General features: G+C 41.9%; 1 protein-coding gene across 2 annotated transcripts in view; it reads left to right on the plus strand.

Moving 5' to 3' along the window:
• The first annotated feature begins 80 nt into the window (after positions 1-80).
• zgc:92107 (uncharacterized protein LOC492329 homolog) overlaps positions 81-25,844 on the plus strand; it is a 30,692-nt gene continuing 4,928 nt past the window's right edge. Inside the window, exons 1-6 of one of the 2 annotated variants that reach the window (XM_027012454.2) lie at positions 81-433; positions 9,154-9,597; positions 18,297-19,659; positions 22,760-23,372; positions 23,510-23,599; positions 25,839-25,844. The exon at positions 25,839-25,844 is cut by the window's right edge and continues 68 nt beyond it. In XM_027012454.2, the coding sequence (XP_026868255.2) occupies positions 420-433; positions 9,154-9,597; positions 18,297-19,659; positions 22,760-23,372; positions 23,510-23,599; positions 25,839-25,844 (2,530 nt within the window). In that variant the 5' untranslated portion in view covers positions 81-419. Of the gene's footprint in view, positions 434-9,153; positions 9,598-17,396; positions 17,703-18,296; positions 19,660-22,759; positions 23,373-23,509; positions 23,600-25,838 lie in introns of those variants that run through there. The other variant, XM_027012455.2, reaches the window with a different exon arrangement.

Below are 25,844 nucleotides of genomic sequence, written 5' to 3' on the forward strand. Positions count from 1 at the left end.
TTTCCCTTGATATCGAATGTAATGCAATTTAGAATGCTTTATAAAATTCACCAGCAGATGGGGCAATTGATGTGCTGTTTTAACTAGTTTCTATCGCTCTAACGTTCATACAAGTTTTTAAGTCATCGGGTGTTAATAGGTTTATTCATCATATCGAAATGGACACTTTACAAGTAAAATAGCATGTCCGTTGTCATTTGATGTACAGAATGTCATTTCTTTTGAGCCGAGCGGGCGGGGCTATGAGCGGTGACTCGCGAGACACCCAATCGCCCGCCTCGCGACCAACGGCTTCGCCTTCCAACAGAACACCCAGACGCTCGTGTACCTACGGGACGTCCGACACAGAGGAAAATAGCCTAACTAACCGCTAGTGAACTTATTTCCTTTTTGAACGTCTGCCCGTACAATGTGAGAAAATGGCCGGAACAAGGTAGGATATGGCATATACACCATCTATTTTTTTTCGGACGTTTAGGACCTTTAACTAGTTATCTCCATTAGCAACGTCGATGTCTCATAAACTTCTGTAACGTTAAGGTAGCTAACCTAGGTTAGCTAACTCTAGCTAACGCTTGCTATCTCCGTTGGCACAGAGGACATAGGTTAGCAAGTTAGTTAATTGATGTTAAATTGAAAAATAAAAATAAAATGGCACTTAACTAGTTTTGTGTGAACTGACTCGAATAACCCATAGAAGACTGCGAGGTAGACGGAAACGCATGAAATGTTAAGTTAGGTTAGATTTCATTCATTCGTTAGCGTCGTTGCTGCTGGCTATATTAACGTGTATGTGGAGATGCCCCGATGCTGTGAGTTGATGCAACAAGATAGTTAACGTGACTAGCAGCAAAGTTGATCGATATGACTGAACAGCAGAAGAAACTAGCTAACCTACATAAGAAGGGAGTTTCATTTCAGTTTTCACAATAGAAAGCGAAGTAATTGCGTCGTTTGAAGTAGACACGTCTCTGTAAATATGTATGTTAAAATTAACTAACTAGCTTAGCTAATTAAAATTGCACATAACCATAGAAAGTTGGGTCTTTTCGGCTTGAATCGTTCACAACTGTTGGACAGTTTGTAACGTCATATTTAAAACTCCAACTAAGTTTATTGATATACGTTTATTGTGGTTTTAAATGTAGGTTACGTATTTTAGCGATTTTAATCATCCCTGATTGATTGTTGACATTTGGCAGATCTTTTTACCAGAGTTCTGTCGCTTGCGGTTTACACTTAGTCGCTCGGGAACTCTTTGATGTGAATAGGTGTATTCCGGCGCTATTGCGGTTAGCAGCACGTTTGTTGCGCCTTTGTGACTGCGCTTCATCACACATTATACAACACTGTTACCACACCACATCTGTGTCGCTTCATTAAAAATCTGCAGCTTTTCACCATTCAGCTTTATGGCTATAAAAAAGATGAAAAGGCCTTTAAAAGAAATTGAATCCTTTGAAAGTATTTCCGTTTAACGTATTACCATTAACATATGACCATGTTAGAATGACTTTTACATTCATAGACCATTTGTCAATGTGATTTTCAATGTGTCCAAAATAAAATAAAATACAATGATTGCCATTATCGGGCCACGTACTGTGATTAATCATATTTTTCTTCAATTTTCATCACAGGAATGAGGGTTAGGAAACATCACACTGTCATAAAGAGATTTTAAAAAGTGCAGGTTACATAAATAAGAATGAAATTCAGTCAGTTTTTTTTCACTTTAACTTTTGTAGTGGATGAACTGCACACTATTTAAGAACCACTTTCTAAGTATAAATATTTTCTTCGCAGAGAGGAGTACATCTGTCAGCTGGGGTGACTCATAGGATGTATTCCCATTTGCTTTTTTGGTGCAAAATAGTTTTGCAGACAATAGGAGGACCCTCCATTGTGAGGGTAGTTTACCTTAGTTTTCCAGCTGGAACTTTGAGCCAAAAGCAACAAGGCTCTATCGCTGTAATGAGTGTCTCCATTAGAGGATGTTGCTGTTTTAATAGGGCTGTGAGCTGTGACGTTTTCATGTTTTTTTGTTGTGCAAAGTGTTTTGTTTTATCTTGATACTCCAATGTGCTCTATTCTGCAGTCATCAAAGCTTGTTCTAATTGTAAATTCTTTGGAACAGGCCAAAGCTTTCTGTTTTTTAGAACTGAGCTTGGATAAATTTGTGTTTCAAATGCAGATTAAATCATTTGATTTATCTCCCAATAAAGCAGGATAAAAGGCCTCCAAATATAATGTCTTTCCAGCTTTCAGGTTTCAAAGTTGCTACTGAAACTGTAAAATCTCTTAATGTCTGTTTGTATTTAGGTGTTAAAATACTTAGGCTTAATCATAGCTATTAGTATAATATTTGACCAATACATTATGTGCACTGGACATAACATATAGCCTAGCTACTTGTTAATGGGAGCTTCCTTTACTCACACTTTCCTGCTGACTATTAGACTAATACAAAGTCTGCAAAGTACAGTCAGTAGGTTAGCTCATAAAAGTTAACTCATACAGTTCAGTAATGTTACAGTTCAGTAACAGAAAGGTTACATTTCAGTTACTAAAATCTGACCTAGTGTACTTACACAACATTGAACAAATGTGTGGAAGGGACAGGGGGTGCTCTGCTGCATGCAGCAAACTCGTTTGCACCATTCTGTTAAATTTGTTAACCTGCTCCACCAGCACAGATCCCTTTTATGAGTAGCTTCATCATAGCTGGTGCTTTCCCCATACATCTCTGTGTAACGCCAAAACAAACAACTCAATCCAGTTAGTTCCTCCCTGCCCATCTCCTAAGAGACCATTACTTTACCTCCGGACTCCGTGTTTTGTCAATATATGTTTACTGGTGACCTCTGACCCCTCTCTACTTTTGACTTCCCTATAGTTGTCCAGCCAATTTGTCCCACTGTCAGATTATCTGTGAGCTCCCAGTAATGAAAACCATGAACAGAGTTGTTGGACAAATAAGTTCAGAAAAAAATGTTGAGTTTAACCCTTAAACCATACATGGAACAGATGATCATGGCTTAACCTCCCATTAGCTTACATGAAACATTTTGCCTAAAATGTGCCTGTCACATTTGATATGGCATCTATACTTTTTATGTTGGATGACTTTGATAGAAGAGCCTAACTGTAATTTCATAGTAAATTCTTTTACAGTATTTTCCACTTGCCAAAATGTGCCTCATAGAAATGAGCCACTGTTACCAATGTTGGCAGCTGGTATATCAGACAAGGGATCAGTGTGCCATCAGCTAAGTGTTGAGACTTATACAGTCTTCTGATGCTCATTGCTTACTGTCCATCGTTTCCCTCTCACAGACACTTCCTTGCTCATGTATAGCCACGCCGTGACCTAACAATGTACCCATTTATACTGAATAAGTGGGTTGGTGAGGGGGCGGTGGCTAAAGCGCTTGTCCAACTTGTCCCCACCAGAATGGGGTTGAGTGCAGCTTGGCCCATTTGCTGTTTTACAGTTTCATAGGGGACAACTTGACTCCCCTGCTGGGGCTACACCTTCCACTGCTGGGTTGCTGGATGCAGGAAGGATCTGCCTGAGACAATGGCAGCATGCAGTACACTACTCACACATCATCGCAATGAGGTCAGGTCGGTCTGCTTTATATAGAAGGAGTCTGAGCCTGGAGGGTGTTGTAAGATGGCCTCATTTTATTTTGGCAGTTGCACCCCAGACCTTATATCCTTAGCCCAAAGACAAACACCCCCCTCCCCATGGTTGCACGTACAACCTCTGATTGACTGGTGGTGTTGTGTGAGAGTTCAACTGGTAATAGGGGCTATTCCAGATGAATGGAGTCCAATGGTTAAGCTGACAGTAGACCCCATTGTCGGCCCCATTAGAGCAGAGAGCAATTCACATCTGTTGAAATGCATATGATCAGAACTTGTCACAGTGCTGGCTTGTCCTCTTTTAGCCATAGCACATGTGCTTAGAAAACTGCCAGTTCTGCATAATATTTAATTCTGGTTATGGGTGTGTTTGGTATGTTGGCCTCAGCAAACAGCTGCCAGGGGAAGAAACTCATGATGCCGGTGTCATCTCATAGGCAAACTAAGCATAACTGTCATCTCATAGACAAACTGAGCTTGAGTGTCATCTCATAGACGAACAGAGTTTAAGTAATATCCCATAGACGAATGGAGTTTGAGTGTCTTGTGCCTTGATTGTTAAGCCAGGAGCGAAACACGATGCCTTCAGCTGATGAGGCTACACACATAATCGAAAAGGTTCCTTGGAAGTGCTGGTATCATTGCAGATGTTTCTGGATCACACTGGTATGTGTGCACGCGTCCTGTTCTCCGGCACACTGAAATGCCTTCTCCCTCTGCACTCTTTCCGGAATGTGTAACGGCTCTCTTCCTCTGGACAATCTGTTCAGCTATGTCAGTCCTGACTCGTTTTTCCCCCAAAGACAAACAATCCCAGTGTTGAAGCGCATGGAGACAAAGAACATAACAGACGTGAGCAGCTGTAGCGCAGCTTCCTCTAACGCTGGAAGACAGGAGCTGAGATGGAAAACCGTTGACACTGTGGGCTGCCAAGCCTGTGCTTTAAGCAACTGGAGTTCTATTTGCTACAATTACAGGCTGTGTGACCCTCAGCCAAGGATATAATACTAGATGTACATGTATGTAATATAAAGCCTGTATCCTCAGGACATGCAAGTTCCATGGGAAAGGTGGATTAAGCCCTTAATAGAACTACAATAGGGGTGTTGTGAGGAAAAAAATGGTCTTTTGATACTGAGTCAGTTGGTGTGTGAGTTTGAACAAAGAGCATTTGGCTCAGTTAAAATTAAATTTCATGTGGAATAACATGCACACATGTAGACACACACACGTGGACATGCACATGCACACACACATCCTCAGATATTTACACTGATCCTATGAGGGTTTGTTCTCGTCTTCAGGCAGCCTCGGCGAGCCAGTGCTCTTTAGAACTACAGAATTTTGCTGACAGGTGCAGCAGATTATTATTGTTCAAATGAATGAGTGCACTCTTACCCCCTCTCTCGGGGAGGGGGTGGTCACCATGACACCCTCCTGTCTTTCCCTTTTTATGAGTTATGCCTTTAATTGTCTAAGGTGCACACCCTGTATTTTTCAAATTATATGGCTAGTTTTTTTTTTTAACTGAGACTATTGTAAAAATAAGAGGCATAAATTTTTGGTAAACATGTATAATAAAAGTTCTAGTAAATTCAGATGAGGATTGAACCGGATTCTATACTGTGGGATTATACTATTTTAGTGACCAGTAGTTGTTTACATGGCCCATGTTTACCTGTTCGGTCTGAGTCATAGGAAGCATATTCTTGATTGCTGTTTTTAATAAACCCTTTAAAAATAACACCTTTTTTCATGCTGGATGTAGTGGCTTTGTGAATGCATTGGCTTAGTTTAGCTGCTGCAGCAGGCTACCTTGGTAGCAGGTCCTGTTTTTAAGCACACTCACCTGGCATGGTCCCCAGAGGTCAAGTGCCAGACCCAGAATAGCATTTGTTGTGAGACTCATTCAGGTTGTACCCTCCACTTTATGCCAGTGAACTACCTTGCACACTGAAAGCTGTGTTGTCTCTAGTTATTTTATGACCTTGCCCGTGTTTTGGCATTTGTATCTTTTTTTGGGTAGTGGCTGTTTTCAGAAGGCTTATAACAGAAACCTCGGCTGGAGCTCAGAGACTGCTGAAAAATCCTCTGCTCTACATTTAGAACAGTGCATGTTATTACTAATTCTATTATCTCAAAGCTATTTCAAAGCATGTCATTTTGCAGTCATTTTTAAACAGTGAGGCAATTCCTAAATATAATTCAAGAATTTGTGCAGGAATTTTGTTATTAAAAATATTGCTATATAATTAGACTGCAGTTTATTTTGTACTGGATATTTTTCAGTCTAGTAGCTGGTAAAGTAGAAAAAGAGAATGGTCTTGGTTTATTGTTCTGCTGTATGCCATGTGTTTTCAGAGGTGTTATGATATGTCTGATTGTTTTTATATTTTTAACACTTAGAATAACTGTGTTTTTACAGTCTTCTTGGCGATGTGAGTTAGACAAGATGTGGCGTCATGGACAAATGACTGATTTTGTAGAGGAACAAGGTGAAATTCCTTCTTACTATTTTAACTGCAGTAGTCTTATCTTGTTCATGATTATGGTGATTATGCAACTTGTCAAAGTTCAGTTAAATATTGTGTGTGTGTGTGTGTGTGTGTGTGTGTGTGTGTGTGTGTGTGTGTGTGTGTGTGTGTGTGTGTGTGTGTGTGTGTGTGTGTGTGTGTGTGCGTGCATGCGTGAGTGAGAGAGGGAGAACGAGAGAGGTAGTGATAAGGTCCATGCTCCTCTTTGGAGCAAACAGATTTGCACAAATCTGTGTTTCTCGAATATTATTAGGCTCTTTAAAAAGGAAGTAACTTTGGTCCTGCATCCTCCACGTTTGCCGTTTGCTGTTTTTTATTCCATAAGGAAAAGAAATCCCTTTAATTTGTTTTGTATTTTTCGAGTGTCAATATGCATGTGAACCCAGAGAATATTAGTTTCACAATAATATAGGCAAACAATTGTGTTTGACGGAGAAGAATTTGCCGTAAGGTGTTTGGTTGCTGAAACACAAAGACTCTTTCGGGACTAGGAAAATTGCTGGGTGGGGATGAGGGCACAAAGGCCTCCAGTTTAACTGTGCCTCAGTGACATGCTTCCCACTCATAAAGCTTTTGATCTAGTGCTGTAAAAGACGACTCAGAGCTACTGAATCTTACTATTCAATGCTCTTTCTGCATGGACGAAACCTCCATTTTAATCTGTGACCTCGTAAACTCTTTATCATTTATCTTTTAGCTAATCTGCAGTTCTTACACACATGCTAACACCTACATATACAAGGGAACGGATTTAAATGAATGTATTTAATCAAGTTTGAAGCAGGATTCTGGTTAAGGCTGGAATGGCTAGCAGTGTTAATAAAGGTGAAAGGAACTGTTTGAAGTGCCAGTCACAGGTGGCCTCCCAGCATCACTCTGCTGGAAAGAGTCAGGTCTCTTGAGATACCTCTGTGGTGCCCAGCTAGGCCCTGCCAGGTGGTCATGGCAACCTGCACAGCCCCATGCTCTCTTGCACTCTCACACTCCTTGTGTGTAATTTACAGTCACTCAAATAAAGGAATAATGGGAGTGAACAAGGCTGAAAGAAACAGTGCCTTTTGTGCATTGGGTACATTGTGCCCTGTGGGAACTCTCTTTGACAACCTGATTAAGGGGATATTTTTTTAGACTGTAGGTGACAGAGGGCAAATGGGCACAGGAGGGTCCAGCTAGCAGTCTGTTCTGCCCCCCACCCCACCCACCCCACCATCATCACCTTGGGTAGCACTGAGATATAGCAGGCTGAAGAAAAAAAATCCTTCAGTTAGTTGTTCTGGATTGTCAGGTCTTTGTGAGTTCAGCAAAAGCTTGCATGCCCCTCTCCCATCTTAGCACAGATTTGACTATGCAGATAAAGATTTAGAGGGGGAGTAGTTATATCTAAATGTCTATAGCTGTGAACGTTCATGCTGACTACCTGTCTGGACTGCATCAGCGTTTGTAACTGATTTCAGTGTGCACACCAGCAGAGCATCACTTTGCTTTGCCTGAAACAGGTACGTTGCAGGTACGTCCTCTCATCCTCAGAGGTAATGAAACATTGATACCCTTGGTTGTCTCTTCTTATTCCTGTCTTAAATTAGTGCACTAATGTCCCCTCTGCATTAGGAAACTAGATCAAAAGCAGCATAATAGGATTCTGAAATGGGTAACATGACCCCAATTAGCTGTTTTAGTTTCTTGTTGTTCGAGCTGCCAGCAGCACTCGCTGTGCTTTAGCGTAGAAGGTGCCACATACTTAATTGTGGGGGAGAGAAGCACCTCAGACTGTATAGTGAAATTTTTAGGCCTTGTGTGGGTTAGAAAATTGTATGGTACAGAGTTTGTCTGGGCTTGATAAAAACCCTCAATTTGATGAAGTAATCGCTCTAAACCAACAACATCAGTTAAATGCAGCAAAGTTGCCATTCACCAGTTCCCTGTCACATGCAGGTCTCTCAGCAGTAATCACAGTGATTAAGCTTACCTGGTCTGCTTTACAGTACCACACACAAGAGGTATTTATGTGATTATGGGTAGGTGGGTGAAAATTGTTTTTGAAAATGTCTTCCCTGTGTATGTTTGTCTGTGTGTGTCTGTGTGTGTCTGTGTGTGTGTGTCTGTGTGTGTGTGTGTGTGTGTGTGTGTGTGTGTGTGTGTGTGTGTGTGTGTGTGTGTGTGTGCGTGTGTGTGCGTGTGTGTGTGCGTGTGTGTGTAAATGTGTATGCATATATGTCCATGCCCCATCGTGTGTCTAGCTGTCTGCTGTCTGTATGACTCATTCAGGTTTGTGTTGTCCCCCATTGTGCTAAGATGGCAGTAACAGTTCATCCCATCCACAGAAGTCTCCATGAACGGATGGTGCTCCTCAGGAGGGCTGGCTGCTCTCCTGACAGTGTGTGTGCTTGGGTGTGCTTGGGTGTGTGTAACGGTATGTAAGGCGTGTGAACAGACTCCAGATCATGCTGGGAGCTGCTTGCTCTCTCGGGTTCTCTGCTCTGTGGTGATGAGATTAAGTGTACATTGAGCCAGTGTTCTGTAAGCAGAGCTGTGCTCCCACAGAGACACGCACAAGGCACATTTGCAGAGATGCTCTCCCACCAACATGCGCAAGCACACACACACACACACACACACACACACACACACACACACACACACACACACACACACACACACACACACACACACACACACACACAAAGAGAGAGAGCGCCCTCTCATTCTATGGCTTTATGCATAATACCTCTGATAGCACTTTGGCAAGACCATCATTTTAAAATGCGCACTTTTCCCCATGATTCTCATTTGAGAAACATATGTGGTCTGATTTAAAAGTATCGAAATGCTCTCTTGATCCATTAATGAAATAAATTTCTCCTCATGTGTGAATGAACAAACCAGTTAATCCATGTTGAGTAGTTTCTGAAGATGTTGTGGAAGAATAACAATGACCTCTTTAATCTTACCTTTCTCTGATTCTCATCCTCAGCTCTGATTGGGTGGAAATCCTCGAACCAAGATCCCGTGAGCATATGTATGTGAATCTGGCCACTGGAGAGTGTGGCTGGGACCCGCCCCCTGGAGCTCCTGTACGCCAGGCGGACGGAAACCAGTGGTGGGAGCTCTTCGACCCACACAGCAACCGTTTCTACTACTACAACTCAGCCGCCCGACTGACCGTTTGGCACCGGCCGCAGGGCGCTGACATCGTGCCACTCTCACAGCTCCAGGCCATGAAGCGCTGCACAGAGTCCGAGCACAGGGCAGCTGGCGGCAGAGAGAGGCACAGCAGCCATGGCAGGCGCACACCCCAGCCGCCCCCTGAGCCCTTCACTACTGAACATGAAACTACTGAGAAAGAGACCAAAGAGCAGAGCAGAGAGACTGCACAGCCCCAGGATCCCAGCACGGACAGCAGCAAGAACTCGCTGAGGTAGGCACAGCTGTGCTATCTTTTCCTGTTTGTACAAAGAGCCCCATACCAGTTTGGCAACTTTGGGGCAGTTACATCTGACTTCTGTTGTCATTCAGACAAGTTTTCTGTGAGGTAGCATTGTAGCCATTTAGACAAATCACACCAACCAGTGAAAGTTTTGTTTTTGTTTAGTTTTGTTAAAGAGCAATGGCATGGCTGTCTTCCATGTCATACTGGAGCTCTTCAAGGCCATGTGATTCTCTCTATGTCCCTGGACCTGTCAACAACTAGAATCCAGTTATACCCAGAATCCAGTCATGTTAGCTATATTCCCCTCTGGCTTCTGGTCCTGCTGGTGTTATTTTAGAGATTTATACTCTGCCCAGCTGTAAATCTCTGACTATTGCTCTCCCCTAAAGCAAACCCTGGGCTTCATGGGATGAAAGCTACCAGGGCTGAAGCTGGGGGAAGGCTAACATGTGGTTAACATGTGACTGGACTCCCCCCCGCCCCCACCACCAAATAGAGAATGCATTTTATGGCTGTGCTATACATTAGCCAACATATAAAAAACAGTTACATGTATTTAAAGATGTATATAGGAAGGAAAGCCACATGTCAGAGAAAACCAGAATCACCCAGCAATATGGTCCCATTACAGAGCATTCTGAATCATTTTGGCTCACTGCTACAGAGGACTCTGATGCACTGGAAGTGTGTTACAAATTGCTTTCCTCTCGCTTATCCCTCCACCACATTTTCAGGACTAGAATCTTTCTGGGGGGCCTACACGGTTTGACCTTTTGCCATTATTATGTAAAGGTAGAAAGTCAACAGAGCACTGTTTGGCCTCCCACTGTGTGGCCTCCACAGCTGGAGGCCTGATGTATTATCCCTCACCAGCACCAGTCTCTCTTGGGGAACACCACTCTTCTGACACTCTTATAGATGACGCATGTATATCACAGGTCATGCTGTCTCCCCCAAAAAGTGGACAATTTTGTTTTGAGAGTAAGAGACAGCCATTATGGTTCCACGTGAGCAATTGTGTGATTCATCTTTTTCTCATGGTACTTGCAGATTCCCAGTAGAAATGAAGATATTTAACAAAATTACCTCAACAGTATTTGTACACTACTTAATAAACACAAGATAAGATGACAAGATATTTGATTACAGATATGCTAATTGTGGTTAATACAGACAAGTTCATATTTTTCTTTGACTGTACGTGCGACTTTGATTAGCCTTTAGAATAGAGAATATAATAGAATTGATATTAGAATTGTAGAATAGATAGTTTGAGATAATTGCAAGATCCTGTGTGGATGGAAAGGCCATGTACATTAAGGCGTGAAACCATTATCAGTACATTAATGACTGGCTAATGAGAATGGTAGGAGAAAGATCTATTCCACCTTAATGGCTATTTTGTCCATTTAGCCACTTAGCCCTTCCCCTCCATTTTGTGTATTCATGCCTAAGGGTATGGTGTCCAGATTCTTCTTGGGATAGAGGGGTAGGTCGAAGTTAGGCCTACATGGCCCTCCAAGCTGAGTTTTTCTCAGAAGCATACTCCAAATGGAGTGTTAAGAGAAATTTCTCGCAATGCCTTATGAGTCACCTGCAAAATGGTTGTGCAAAAGAATCCACAAAAGTAAGTATTTTCTTTGTTAATAACAATGTAAAGAATGTACATGTAAACAATGTAAACAATAACAATTGTATTATCTTAATTCAAAATTCATCATTTCTATGTATTATGGTTCCTCTCTTCATAATACATTGTTATTGCTGAATTGTACATTTTGACATATTTTCATGTTGCACTCCCCCCGTATGAAGGCAAATGTAACTAAACTGATATCCATTAATATCAATCAATATCAATCATTACCACTCGTAACTTAGTTCCAAGGGGAATTGGACACTCTAAAACAAGGGGTAGGGGTAAAAATAAATTTTGGGCTAAATCTTTAATGAGAGTGAAGTAGTAGGCCTTCCCTTTTCTGATAGCTCAGCACACAGGGTTGTTACACATCCACTATTGTGTACATGGATGTCACGCAAATGAAGAATTACATAATAATGCATTGTGTATTGTTATCAAGGCACATCTGTGCTGGGTTGTATGACTTATGTATGGCCTCAGTAGACTTTCTACATACACAGTTCCATCTTGACTATAGTGGTACCTTTTGGTAAGGAAATGCTTTGGATTTGCCAAAGCGTCTTAGCGAGGTTAGAACATGCGTACTGCAGACACTCTTAATTATTATTATTATTGCATTTCCCTAATGGGACGGTTCCACAATGAGCAGAGCAGCCATGTCTGGGACAGACTTCCTTTACTAAAACTCCAAATCCATGGTCTATTTTTGTTGATGTTGAACAAGCCTGCTCCTGAGCAGATCTGAAATTATGAACTTATTGTGTTAGCAGCAAGTCCATCAGTGGCTTTGCATGATGAGAAAAATCCAGAATCCTGTCAAATCATTAACATTTCAGTCCAACTAACTCAGTAATCCATGTCTGAAGAATGGGATTCAGACCTCTTGTTCTCCCAGTTCATTCAAATCTGGGTACATTCCGTCATTTCAGATTCACTTTTCTTTTTTATGCAGTAATACTGAAGAATAATTTAAAACCCTAACATATCCCATATTTCAAATACTAACAAACCCATTTTTTATGCAAAGTCATATTGGGGAATCATTTAAAATCCTAACACATCCTGTATTTTAAACAATAACATACTCTGTTATTGTACACAGTTTTATTGAAAAGCAATTTCAAACCCTGACACACACTGTATTATTAACATTAATGCTCAAATAAAAAAAAAAACAGTCTTGTTATTGTTTCACAGGGTACAGTGGGCTCAGTTTCCTTTGTTTGTCCATCTAAAAATAAAGACTGGGGAGTGGTAATAAAATATAATGCTAACAATGGTCTAAGTGGCCTTCATCAGTGTTATTATATAAGGTGTGTGTGGTGCAACTAGCTTCCTGATGATGAGCAAAATGCTAATGCTAAAGCTAAGGGTACGTGTTTCATGAAGGTTACATGTTATGGGAAGATGGTTTTCAGTGGTGATCCCTTGAACCTCATGACCAGTGGGTGTAACATAACCCAGGAGTGACCTGGTAATGCCCTGAAGGGGGTTGCTAGGTTCTTTTGTCCAGCAGAGTGACCTTAGGGCACACTGGCCGCACAGGAAGAAAAGGACTCAGTTAAGCACAGTGCTCGCAGAGACCAACTGTTGGGTTTCTCATAGCAGGAAATGGAGGTGGACATAATGGGGTGAGACATCAAATTATCTCTCTCACACATGAGATCTGACAGCCTCTCCTATTAGGGCCCTAATGATTTAACAGGCATTCCTTTTACAGGGTTGGTCTGTTGTGAATTTGAATGGTATCCAGCAGAAATGAAGGCTTAAATTCTGATTTTTAAGAAAGCACAAGAGTGTTTATCAGAAACTGAAGTTCCATCAGTAAATCTAATCAGGAGTTATTTACTTCAAACAAAAGGCTATGGCAATATATATGAATTCCTATATGAATGTCACTCTATTCTCAAACATTTATGTATTCTGCAATTTTTTTGTTCATACAAGGTTGTTATGTTGAGACTAATATAAGTGTGTGGAAGCTGTCATTTTTCATGTAGGCTTGAAAATAACTATGACACTCTTAACCACTCTTAAACACTCTTAACTCCAAAGGTGGAAAAGCTTTATATGATATCTAGGCTTGCCACTAACAGCAAAAGCTGACAGATTGTTTTCTTGCCTGCTGTTCTTTCACTGATAGTGAGGTGGTTGATTACCTTAAGATTGTTAGGGGGTCTATAATGTAAATAGTTGAGGTTAAATGTACCATAATTAAGTGGATGAAACCAATGTGGTTACCTCCTTTTAAATTAACCTACGTCATATACCTTGGCAAAGGGTGTCATTTTTCGGACAAGTAAACTATCTTCATCACTGTTTCTGTTTTGGTCAGTGGTTCTGCTTTGGTCAGTAGTTCTTCCTTGGTCAGTGGTTCTGCTGCATAGTAGCGCAGACAACTTTCATATTTTCTTTGCCTGATAGTCAGTTGATTGAAGTTCCCTCAAGTATAACCTTATTTTCTCTGTAACTCAGTCCAGCCTTTACCTCAGTATCTTACACGTTCTCTTTCAGCACCCACAGAAAACTAGATTAGTGGCCTAACATAGTTTTTCTTACATGAAAGTAGAGCAGTAATTCCACCCTCTTTTTGTTTTATTTTAGTCATGCCTTTAGTGTTGCTGAAAATACACTGAGAACAGGCTGCCTTGATCAACTGTTTTGCTCTAAAAGCCATAAAACTGTATAACCTCAGCACTGCAGGATGAGGGGCCAGGGTTGGTTTCAGCTCAGATATCTCATACTACTGACAGTTAAGAATCCAGCCTTTAGATTGGACATGCTGGTAAGCTGCCTTACATAAATAATCATTTTCTTTCTCATGCATGTTTATCCTTTATTGATTGTTTTTTATTGATTTGATTTTCTTGTCGAAATGACCACATATAATCTATCGCAACCACAAACCAATTTAATGAATAACAAAGATAAAGTTTTAAATTCTTTAAAAAAAAATCCCCCTCTGCCCCAACCTATGTGTCTAACTCACTATACATTATGTCCAGAGAGCACAGACTGAGGGTAGGTGGTTTTCAGAGCAGTAACTGGAGCTGTACATTCTGATGCTATCTGATTTCATATCAACAGATGTAGATTAGTTGTAAGATTCCAGTGTAGTCTCACTCTCCACATGCTAAGCTTTCTCCCCCACCCTTCTACAGCATGAATAAGGGTTGTTTGGGGTGAACCTATGCGTTAGCGTCAAGACTGGGTTTAAAATAAATTATACAACATTTGGATTCTGATTAGCCCTGGTCTTATGTCAAGAAGGGTCCATGGTCGTTCCTTGATTATTCCAAGGAGAATGTTTCACAGAACATGCCTAGACCATAACTGGAACCTCTGAAGTTTAGTATCTTTGTCCACTAGAGGTTAATCCACCATAAAAGTCTCTTTACAGCCTCTTTGGCTTGTGTTATATAATGCACACTTGAGAAATGGCTGCGAGAGGATGTGGAGGCAGAACCAGTCCATAATGGTCAATGCTGCTGAAGGGTGTGGAGGCAGAAATAGTCCATGGTGGTCAGTTCTTCTGGAGGGTGTGGAGGTAGAGGTCATTTTGGTTGTGAGGGAAGCATGTGTGGAAGCCAGACTCCCTGTCTCACTGGGGAGAGGTGTTCAGCTGTCTGTGAACAGCTGACTTTGGGAGCCTTCTACATGTTTCTGTCACAATTTAGAGTCAGGTCTACTAAAGCCTCAATCTTTGTTTTATGGGGTAAATAACATGATACATAGGTTTGATTAAATCAAACCTCAGTAGGAAAAAATATGGAGAACAGTAAGACTTTCATCACGTGTTTAGAGATTTCACAATGACATACCTCTAACATATCATCCCTGTTGCACTTTTAAATAGATTGTTCTTTCTGTGAGTCATGTTTACGAGCTGTGTGAATAAAGAGCCTATAGATCCTGCTTCCTCTTCCTGGGGATAATATTAACCCATAGCTTCAGTCTTTCTCTTGTCCTGTGGTCTGTGGACTCTTCAGTTGCTCTTATTCACTTTGACTCAGATGATGTATTTCTAATGCTGATTTCTGGGATGGAGCTAAAACTTTCTAACAAATAACTGCTGTCTCTCAAATGCCCTCTATTCTGTGTGGGTTGTGGCCAAACAATGAGACACCAGGCTGCCTAGGACAAATCAAAACTCCCTGATGAATAATGCGTTTGAACTCAGTTTTCTCTCTAGTAAACTGAATTATCAAGAGAGACTCCAAAAGGTTACAGTCATACTGTCTTACATTATGTACCCAAAGACCAGAAAAAATGTGCGTCTGGATCCATATTGGACCTGTTTGGAATATGCACATACAATCCATTTGCTGGAATAAACTGGCCCTTTAAGGACTACCACAATATGTATTATTATGTACAATACAAACGTTTCTTCCTACTGCAATGTTTATATTATACTAGACTGAATATAAATCTATTATGTATTATCTAGATAATAAATGATACTTAAGTTTGACTACTTCCTAGAGTCCTATTATAGGATGGTCTATAAAAGCTATCACTATGACAGCAGTAGAATCCTGCATTGTGTCTGTGTGTACATGCGATCCTGAAGTCTTTTGAGTGAGTAGTGGAAAGAATGCCAAAGTAGTTACTAATGCCAACCAGAGCAGTCTCCCATGACTAATCTTAGTCTATTTCACCCACTCTCCCTTTCTTTCTTCAATGCTGCTATACATCTTTCCCGCTATTTATCTGATCCTTCCCTGAATATGCGTTTCTCTTGCTTCATTTGACATATCTATGAAACAGAATAGCTCATAAAATGCACATTTTTCTTTCTTTTTTCTTTCCTTTCTTTCTGGGTGTGTGCACTAATCATTAAATTTGTATGTTCGATTTCATTCCAGACTTTGATGCAATGGATAGAGTTTCTGTTGTTCTATTGCCTTGCTTTACAAAAACCTTATGGCTTACCACATTTGGTGTGTGTGGAGATTGGGGATGGATTTTTTTTTTAAATTCAGTGCATTATACATTTTTTCTGAGAGCCCTCATAGCTCAAGACGTCCGTTAACCATTGCTGTTAGCCTACTGGATGACTATATTGGTATTTCCTGTTTTGTTGTGTAGAATACCCTTTGAACTCTTTAACAGTACCAGCACCATAACAGGAAATTAAGTTATCATCATGGTCACATAAAGAAATGACACTGATTACTCAGCACACATGAATAACTTGTCTAACAGTCCTTTACCCGGAGACCCGTGCTGTCTGCCACCATGTTTACAGCTGAGCTAAATACCATTAGGGATCAGGAGTGCTTATGTCAGTGTCATATCATGCCCTTTGCTTACATTCACCTGGCTGACAGCTCTTTTCTATGGGTAGATTTAGCTATAATGCTGAGCCTTTCACTGATTTACTCTGTGATGACATCATGTGAAAATGTAGTAAACATTCAAGTGGAAGCATCACAGATACGCCAGCTTGACAAAACCAGCACCACCAGTATCATTACAGGTGGTCCATCTTTACACAGTGATCATGTCATCCAGGATGATTGTTACGTCTGAATCAGATGGGATGCTCCAGGGAGTGGTTTTGGCCTGCTGCCAGGTGGGGACATGCAGCTTTTTATGAGTGCTCCTTCATCTCACCTACTACTGTTTACATTCTGATCTCAGTGATGGCATGAGTCAAGGCCTGAGATGGAAAGATACAGAAGGATAATGTGGAGTATGCTCTGGCAGGAGGAAAGGGGGAAGTCCTAATCTGTATAGGCTATAGGCCTCTGGAGTATTGTTCCAGTATTGTCTTGAAGAGTTAGGGTGGGGAAGTGGGGGTACTAAAGTGGCCGAATAAAGATCCTACATGGCTTTCCTTTGCTCTCCCACGCTTTCCTTTCTGAGGTCATCTGATGTTAAATGAATGGAAGATCATTGCTGTGTGTTGCCTTGTTACATGTGTTACATGAAGAAGGGACAAAATTATTTTAGAATTCCCCTATAACAGGGGTGTCACAAGATCCACTGTTACTTTCTTTTTCACCAGAAAAGGGGTTTTCTGAGGTATTTTTGTAGAACACGTGACTGCCTGTTTAAATATATCAGAGTAACTTAAATGCTTCATAAAACTTGTCTTCATGGGTAGATCAATGAGGTTCTCTTTGTACGCCTAAATGATAAAAAGGAATAGCTTAGCTTTGTTGATTGATATCAATATCTTTTTCTGCGTAAGTTTATCAGAAAGTTGAAAGGTTTTTAATGTACTTAGAATATTGTTTATTTTGTTTGTTCAAGAGCATGACAGTAAGTGTATGAAAATTGTTGAGTTCTGTCAGATGACTTCAAGCAAAGGTGGGTTTGAGGAATATTATGCACTGATGCCTCTGTAGAGTAATAATAGTTTGAGGCAGCTAATGGATTATTAACTGCTTGAGTGAAGATTCTGACAGTTTTGGCTGATTTATACAATTATATAAAAGAAAATGTAAGTATGATTTTGTCAGATGTCATTTTGTTTCCAAGTGTATTAGTTATCAGATTTAGCTCAAAAATCTTTCACAGAACAGTATTTTTTGTAAATATGTATTAAATGTGAATTTATTCTAGCATACTGCTCATACTACATAGAGCTACTATAGTTTTGACACTGGCCTTGCTGTACTTGTGTAGTATATACATTACCATGTCGTAAACAACTGTTATTCTTGAACAAAAGTAATTCAAGGAACTATGTGCATTCATGTCAGCTCAAGACATTTTGAAACCACAGGGCTTTAAAATCTATTCCTGTGGAACAAAAAGCTTTTGTTTGGGCAATGGCATTATAGAGCCTTAGGCTTGGTGGATGTTATTCGAAGTCCAACTTGGGTAATTATTCCAAATTACTGTGAGCATTTCAGTAGACTTACTAGATGTTAAAGCTGAATATAAAGCCAATGTAACTAAAGATAAAGATAATTGGTTTACTTAACAAGTTTTTAATGGTCTTTAAAATGACTTACTTACTTTGTCTCCTTGATTTGCATGTCCAAATATCAGAACTAGATCTCACGTGTTGCTTTATTTTCTGTGCTTACAGAGAGGAGCACCAGGACCCAGCTCAGACATGGCAGCCCCCTCCCGGATCTAAGGCAACTATGCTAGTTAAGGTGAACAGCATAGGCCGAAACCAAGCAAAGGGGAACACCTCAGTATCTTCCCTTCAGCCTCCAGGCCACAGCGCTCACACCAAAGCCATCGGCCATGGCACCTGCACTCTCAATCCTCCGAGTACCAAGCCAGCAGGATGCCACTTGTTGTGTGTTCAGGCTTATAAAACTACACCGGCTGGCAAGATGGCTTCTGACATGAGGCAGGCCCACCACCTGAGGAAGGCTAGTGATGGAAGCTTCTGCCTGGTGACTCCCAGTGACCCTGTTGCACACCAGACCACTCTGAGGCCGCAGTCCAGCACGCCAAGGCCAGTGTCCCCTCACTACGGAGCCGCAGCACATCTGTATGACGACCCTCCAGTAGACAGCCCAATTTATGATGAGCCTCCAATTGATATGGAAGTGGAGGGTGCTCACCTACAGAATGGCCTGTCCCGCCACACACACAGCTTCCAGAAGGGTAAGCTCCTTCCACACCCTGGTCACACACACACTGGATCCAAACACAAGAGGAATCCTTCTACTCCTGATTACAGCCCTGCTGGGCTGGAATGCATCAAGCACATGGTAAACGTCGACCCCAAACAGGGACTCCTCCCTGCGTCACCTGTACCCTCTCCTGGTCCCTCACCAACCTCTGCACCTGAGCCAGTGCTCCCTCAGGCCCGAAAAGAACCAGTAAGTCTGGAGAAGAAGCAGTCATGGAGGCTTCTTGAAGCTGGCGTGCTTCGGGCCATGGAGGTTCATCACAGCAGGCAAAGCAGCCAGGCCTCTCAGGACTACTCCACTCCCCCGCCCCCCACGGGCACCTACCAGGACTCAGGCTACTCCACAGGGCCGTCCCCGAGCCTGCGCAGGAAGAGCCGGAGGAGAATGTGTGGCATAGCCCAGGGCCGGCCGGGCTCAGTTGGCAGCGCTGGTGAGCTGTCCGCCCTGAACGAGCGGCTCATGGCTGAGATGAGGGAGGTGGTGAGCCGTTCCAACACCATGCGTGAGACCAAGGCAAGCCTGGACTCTGAGATGCTTGAGGGCTGTTCGGTGCGGCGCGCACACTCTCCGCTAGGCTCCCCCAGGAGGTTTGGTGGTGGAGCAAGGTGCTCCTCAAGAGAAGACATGACCTCCAGCAGCAGGTCTTTAGGTAGGATGGGGAACCACGGCAACGTGGCCCTCACCAGCCTGGAGCTCCCTGGACGGCAGAAGAGAACGTATGAGAAAGTGGACACACTGGAGAAAAGCATTACTAGCCAAGTTAGTCTCACCTCTCCTGACACTCCTGGACATCCAACTCAGGTATCTACCCTCTATTTTTAATTGAAATATATGAGTTGAATGTGAACTTTACTGATATCATACTACTTGTTGTTTTAGTCAAACCTGCAGTTTTGTTTTTTTTCTGGTGCTGGCTTGAATGTTTTCCTTTTTTCAAATTTTGTTTCTTCACTAGGTTTCTTCTTCATTGCACACCAGAGACTTTTTTGCAATGTTTTTACTTGTGGCTTAGTGTCTGAGGTAAAAAAAAAAAAAAAGTCCTCTGTGAGGCTGTGGTAATGAGAAAAGTGCTATACAAGGAACATCCAGCTTCTGTAGTTCTATATGGCAGTAACTTTTATAGACTTTCATTTGGGGATTTATAGTTTCGTATAAAATATATGTATGATCTCCTATTTTCCACTGCCCCAGAGTTTAAGCAACATTTAGAACCAGACTTTGTTTAAACTCCTTAGGGCTGGATGGGAATGTGGTTTTCTTTTGTTTGCGTTTTTCATGTCTGATTTAGTTTTGCTGCAAGGGTCTGATTAGAACCAGATTATTGTGTTTGCTGCCCATATCAGTGTTCTAGTGTTGAAAAACAGAAATCATGGACTTAGTAAACTAGCTACATAAGTGAGTCGACTTACAACTTTTCTTTCTTATATCAATTAAAGTTGTGTGTGTTGGTCCACATGATTCTATTTAAGGAACTGATTCCTCTCAGAGGACCACTACCTGCAGACCTGACCAATGCTAATGTCTCTGAACTCGTTTTATTTTTGAGTATTCCTTTTATTATTGAGCAACTACAGTGTTCTCAGTCAATCCACAATGCTAATAAATCTCATACCTGAATATTTAAGAAAGAAAAAGTGAAGTTTTGGCTTTCTTAGGAGAATAGCTACATGTGCATAATTATTTGGCAACTATTAGTATGCAGAATTATGCAACTAAAAGAAAACAGAAATTGCCATCTCACTTGTTTATTTTCATCTGTTAAAGTGAGAGAAACTTTTTGTGCAGCAGCAACCACAGCCTCCCAGACACTGTTCAGAGAGCTGTACTGTTTTCCTTCACCGTAAATCTCCCGTTTAAGAAGGGCCTGTAAGTTCTCTGTAGAGTTTAGGTCAGGTGAGGAAGCGGGCCATGTCATTATTATTTCATCTTTAAGGCCTTTACTGGCTAGCCATGCAGTGGAGTACTTTGATGCATGCAATGGAACATTGTCCTGCATAAAAGTCATGGTCTTCTTGAAAGATGTGGACTTTCCTGTACCACTGCTTGATGAAAGTGTCTTCTGAAAACTGGCAGTAGGTTTGGGAGTTGATTTTGATTCCATCTTCCACACAAATTTCAGCTAGCTCATAGTAGTACCCCACCTTCACCTTGCTAGCTTCTTCTCAAATCTTTGGCAGTTAATTTGTGTCGTGTTTTCTCAACACATTTCTTGCAACCATGTTGACTATTTGCAACAAAACCTTTGATGGTTCTGTAATCACCCCCCAATATCTTAGCAGTTTTAAGAGTGCTGAATCCCTATTAAAGACTTTTTACAATTTTTCACTTTTCATAGCTAAAATATTTGTGTGTGAGTACGAGTGCATGCATGCATGCTTCCGTATGTGTGTCTCTATCATCACGTCCCTACCTTGTTAATTGATCATATGTCTCACCTGTCCTTAGTTATGTTCCTTGTTAGCACATGTATTTAAACCTCTGTTGGACTGTTATTTGTTGTCGGTGTTTGCTCCTGTGTATTATACACTTAACACATCATGCTAGTGTTTGCAGGTTTTGCTATTCACCAAGTTGTTGTGGTTTAGTGTATTTTTGTTCTGTTTTTTGGATTTTGGTTTCAGTTTTGTTTGTATTGTTCTTTGTCACTGAGACTTGCTTCGGCATCCCACTTCCTCATTACGTCTCGTCACACTTTAAATCCAATAAGCTTTCAAGTTTATACAGCTTGGAGTTGGAAAATATGCATAAAAATGATATGGTCAAAATACTCTCTTGTCTACTAATTGTGCTCACAGTGTAGTCTATGTATGGTGAAACCCCTGTCAGCACATAATGAGGGAGACATGGACTACTTCTTGAATGCCTACAGATTTGTGGTCAAATCATCCCTCATACATAGAACACGGGCTGTTTTGAGAGCTTGATATTTAAATATCTTGTTGTTTAAAAGATCAAATCTGCTTAAAATAAGCGGAAGATATTTGTAGAGCTCCATAAGAGGCAGACTGTAAGTGTATCATAGTTGGCCCAGAAGACGCCCACGTTGTACATGCGGTGCGCTTTTGGAAGTCTCCCCTTTCACCCTCTGCTACGTATGCAGTCACAGTCTGCCGAGTTGAAGGACCAAATGGCAGGACGTAGCAGAGCTGCAAAACACAGATCCCGCAGGGCAGGAAGGGTTGCCACTGGGGCCCATATGGTAGTGTCCTGGCATAGTTGGGGCCCCACTGAGTGAGAGGGCGGCTGCTGTCAGGGCCCAAGCGGTTGCTGTACCCACCGTCGACATGTACCTTCTGTGAAATGTTCTCTAGTGTCATTGCTTTTATTTGTTGCCTAATGCCTTTTTATGCACATTGCATTTTGATGTTAAAGTTAAAATCACACTGTCCATATGTGTTATGCTTTTTAGGTCTTAGGATTTTTACTTTCACTGTGTGAGCAATTTATACCTTTCTTGTTCTTTCACTATTACTCCACAGGCATAAGCATTTGTGTTAAATGACTAGCTGGCCCATGCGTTTTCTGCTTCATGTAACCCGAATGCTGTTTTTCTATAAGAGAAAGAGCTACAGTGTGGGCAAACATTCCTCCAGGAATCACAACTTCAGTCCAGTCCACTGTATTTTTAGTAGTAATACGGCAGAAAAGGTTTGTTCCTATGTGGGTACTTGTGTGATATTGGGTGATCAGTATGACTCTGGGTGCAGTTCTATTCTGGGTGAAGTTAAGGAGTCAGGCCTGCAGTAGTTCACCCAGCCTTCTCACTGAGCTGGAGGAGCTTTGAGAACTGCTACTGTGGAGAAACTGCTGCTTTATGAATCCTTTCTTTCTCCATCTCTCTCTATCTCTTCCTCTCTCTCTCCAACACCCTGTTTGTTTTTGTTTTTTTTCTCTATCTCAGACAGGAACGCTGGACTTGAAGACACAGCAGGGAAGCAGGAAGAAGGGCGTGGTGGACAGTCGAACGGGGTCTCTCGGGCCCCCGGCTGACGGAGCGGCACGGGCCACAGGTGGAAGCAGCTTCCATCTCTCCTATGCCACCCTGCGCCAGCCCCCTCCGCCAGACACTGGCATGGCCGACTGGGCCAGCAAGCACCTGAACCTGCATACGCAGGGGCTATTCCGACGCCGCGTCTCCATCGCTAATATGCTCTCCTGGAACCGAGGCTCCATCAAGAAGCCCATGCTGGTGACGAGCGACCGCACAGTGCGTAAGGAGGCCTGCGACATGTTCAAACTGGTCCAGGCCTACATGGGTGACCGGCCATCCCGTCTGGACCGTCGACACGCCGCCCTCCTCATTGTCACCAAGTGCTGGGGCATGCAAGGCCTCCGGGATGAGCTCTATGTGCAGCTGGTGCGTCAGACCACCGGGAACAGCAGTCCTCGCAGCCTGGCCGCTGGATGGGAGCTCATGGCTGTCAGCCTGGCTTTCTTCGCCCCTTCACCAAAGTTCTGCTGCTACCTGGAAGGTTATATCCAACGCCACATGGACCCCACCAATGATAAGAAACGTGAGTTTACTCTTTCTATGTCCTGCTCTCTCTGTCTCGTTCCTTGTACTTTTTTTAAGGTGTAGAATCAGATACTATCAGTGGACAGTATTTGGACATGGGCTAACTTTTCCTCTAATCTTATATTTTGTATTCAGTTACTCAGTACATACTAGACCAACAAGACTTCAAGAAGAAGAACTCAAAGTCCAGAAAGAAGAGGAAACAGAATACAGAAGAGGAAGACAGTAAGTTTTGAAACTTCTCTCTGTTTCTCTCTGCAGATCTCACTCTATTTCAGAAATATTTTCTGCATTGGACCTTTCTTTAGAGGGAAGGTGTTCTCTTTTACATGGATCTGATGAGTATGTATATGAGCTAGGGTAATGAATGTTAAACATTTAAAAATGTAATATTGCGCCACCAGCTTTAGCACCATAGCTGCTGAGAGACTCTCTGTGAAATCTGGGTCTGAATGGAGAACAAGTCTGGTGGCATGCACACCCTCTAAGGCACAATGAGTGCTGGTCAATAGCCCACACAGATTGTTGACTGACCATTTGTAAGTCATAAATGCCTGTGGTAATTAACCCTTACGGCTGATCCCACTGCCAGCTCATGTGGTGTCATTCATTTGTGAGCACGATATTCCAACCTTGAGATCCTTTGACTTAATTTAGGTAGCCACAACACACAGCAATGATGATCTCATCAGTGTGAGACCCACTCTACTCCTCAGGCGCTGACCACAATGGTGGTCTCACATGTGCCTCACCGACCAAAGCCCAATCCTACACATGACATGTGACTAACTGGCATAACTGAAAGCCTACACCTCCTGAGTAATTCTACATTGTTAAGTTGACTTTTAAGAGACAGTTTTCAAACCACTACACAGGGAGGATGTGGCTGATATGGACAGCAGATGATGCCTGTTTGAAATGCTAGGAGCTGCCATCTCACATGTGATCAGTGGGACAGATGTAGAGAGGAGCCCCTTGACCTTGAAGGCACACTGTATCTGTGAGCAGAAGAGGACAGGCTATGTTTCAAGTAGAATCAAGGCGAAAATCCTGTTTAGCATTAGTACAGTGGCTAAGAAAAGGTACGTTCTTATGAGACTGTTCCATGGTCACTAAAATGCCATTGTGAACAGCCCTGTGACCAACTTTAAGAGAGCCACAAAATATCCTTATTTTATCATTAATATTGAGACTGAAGCAGCCATACTTCCTCTTTCAATGGGCTGGTTAAGGAATGTGAACAGGGAAGCTAAAGTGATGGGGCTGTTGTAAAACCATCTTATTTCCTCCACTGACAGTTGGCTGACTCTTTAAGGGTCTGTGTGGTCTTGTTTATGGTCCACTCTTCTTTTTAATTGATTGTTGATTTCCTGAAACTTCCAAAGCTTTTACTGTTGCTTTTCGTTTAATGAAGTCAGTCTGTGGGTTCAGAACTGTACCACCAGCAGTTAGTCATGAACATGAACCTTCAAAAAGACAAAATTGAACCATTGTAGAAGAATGCAATGTAATCTGTGAGTGAATTCCCTTGAAAGGAATGGTTAAGGTTCATGGATTTGGGAAAACATTGTTCTCAAAGATCAAGGACTGGAGTATGGTACAGTCTCTCTAATTAGATTTAATTACAGTCTGGCTCTGAGAGATTAACGAGGGGTTGTCAACATGCTTGTGTCACCTGTATGTTATAAATCTGGGGGCGTTAGGTTTTGGGAAACATGTCTGAAGTGTTCTTTTCATCCCAGCACAAGCTTTTGCCATCTGGCCCATTTATTTCAGATTTCCACAGAAAGCAGTGCAAGCACTAGAAAAGGACCCCTATGGCTTTAAGGGCACAGGGCACAGAAAGTGTGTTAATATGCTCTCTCTGAATTGCTGAGCCACTTACGGGAAGGGTCTGATCATCTTTACATTGCTAAAGGTTACATTAAGTTGCCTGTTATCAGATTTGGCACTTGAGCTTTACCAGCAGAAAATATCTGGGTTGGTTAGCTTTGATTTTCAGTTAGCTAATGTGAATGCTTGACCAATTTATTTTGAATTAGTCTCTCAGACATGTTGTCTCTCCATGTTAGACAAAGTGTTCATGAAATGTAGAAATGTCCAGTTTTCTGTCTGGTTCGCATGTTCACGTCACCAATCACAGGGCACGTTGCCGCACTTTGCTCTTCATGCTTTTGTTTCACATGAGCTAAATCATTCAACTTTGACAATGTTGGCATGTGCATGTGACACTGCCATAACAACAATCATGGAACCGATGATCTTCCTTCTGGTGTTCTAGAACGGGATAAAGTGGTTGTTCCCCTGAACTATGGTTACTTTAAGATCTTGCAGAGCAGGTTTCACTGTCTGTGTAAAAGCTCTAGTTTTTTTTGAGACTTCGCAGAGCCCTCTTTCATTATGTTAGAAACATCTGCACCTTCTGCTGCTTTCTAACTACATGTTTCTCATACTTTGGCAACAGGTCTCC

The sequence above is a fragment of the Electrophorus electricus genome, chromosome 20 (genome assembly GCF_013358815.1).
Source record: "Electrophorus electricus isolate fEleEle1 chromosome 20, fEleEle1.pri, whole genome shotgun sequence".
In the NCBI taxonomy this organism is placed as follows: Eukaryota; Metazoa; Chordata; class Actinopteri; order Gymnotiformes; family Gymnotidae; genus Electrophorus; species Electrophorus electricus.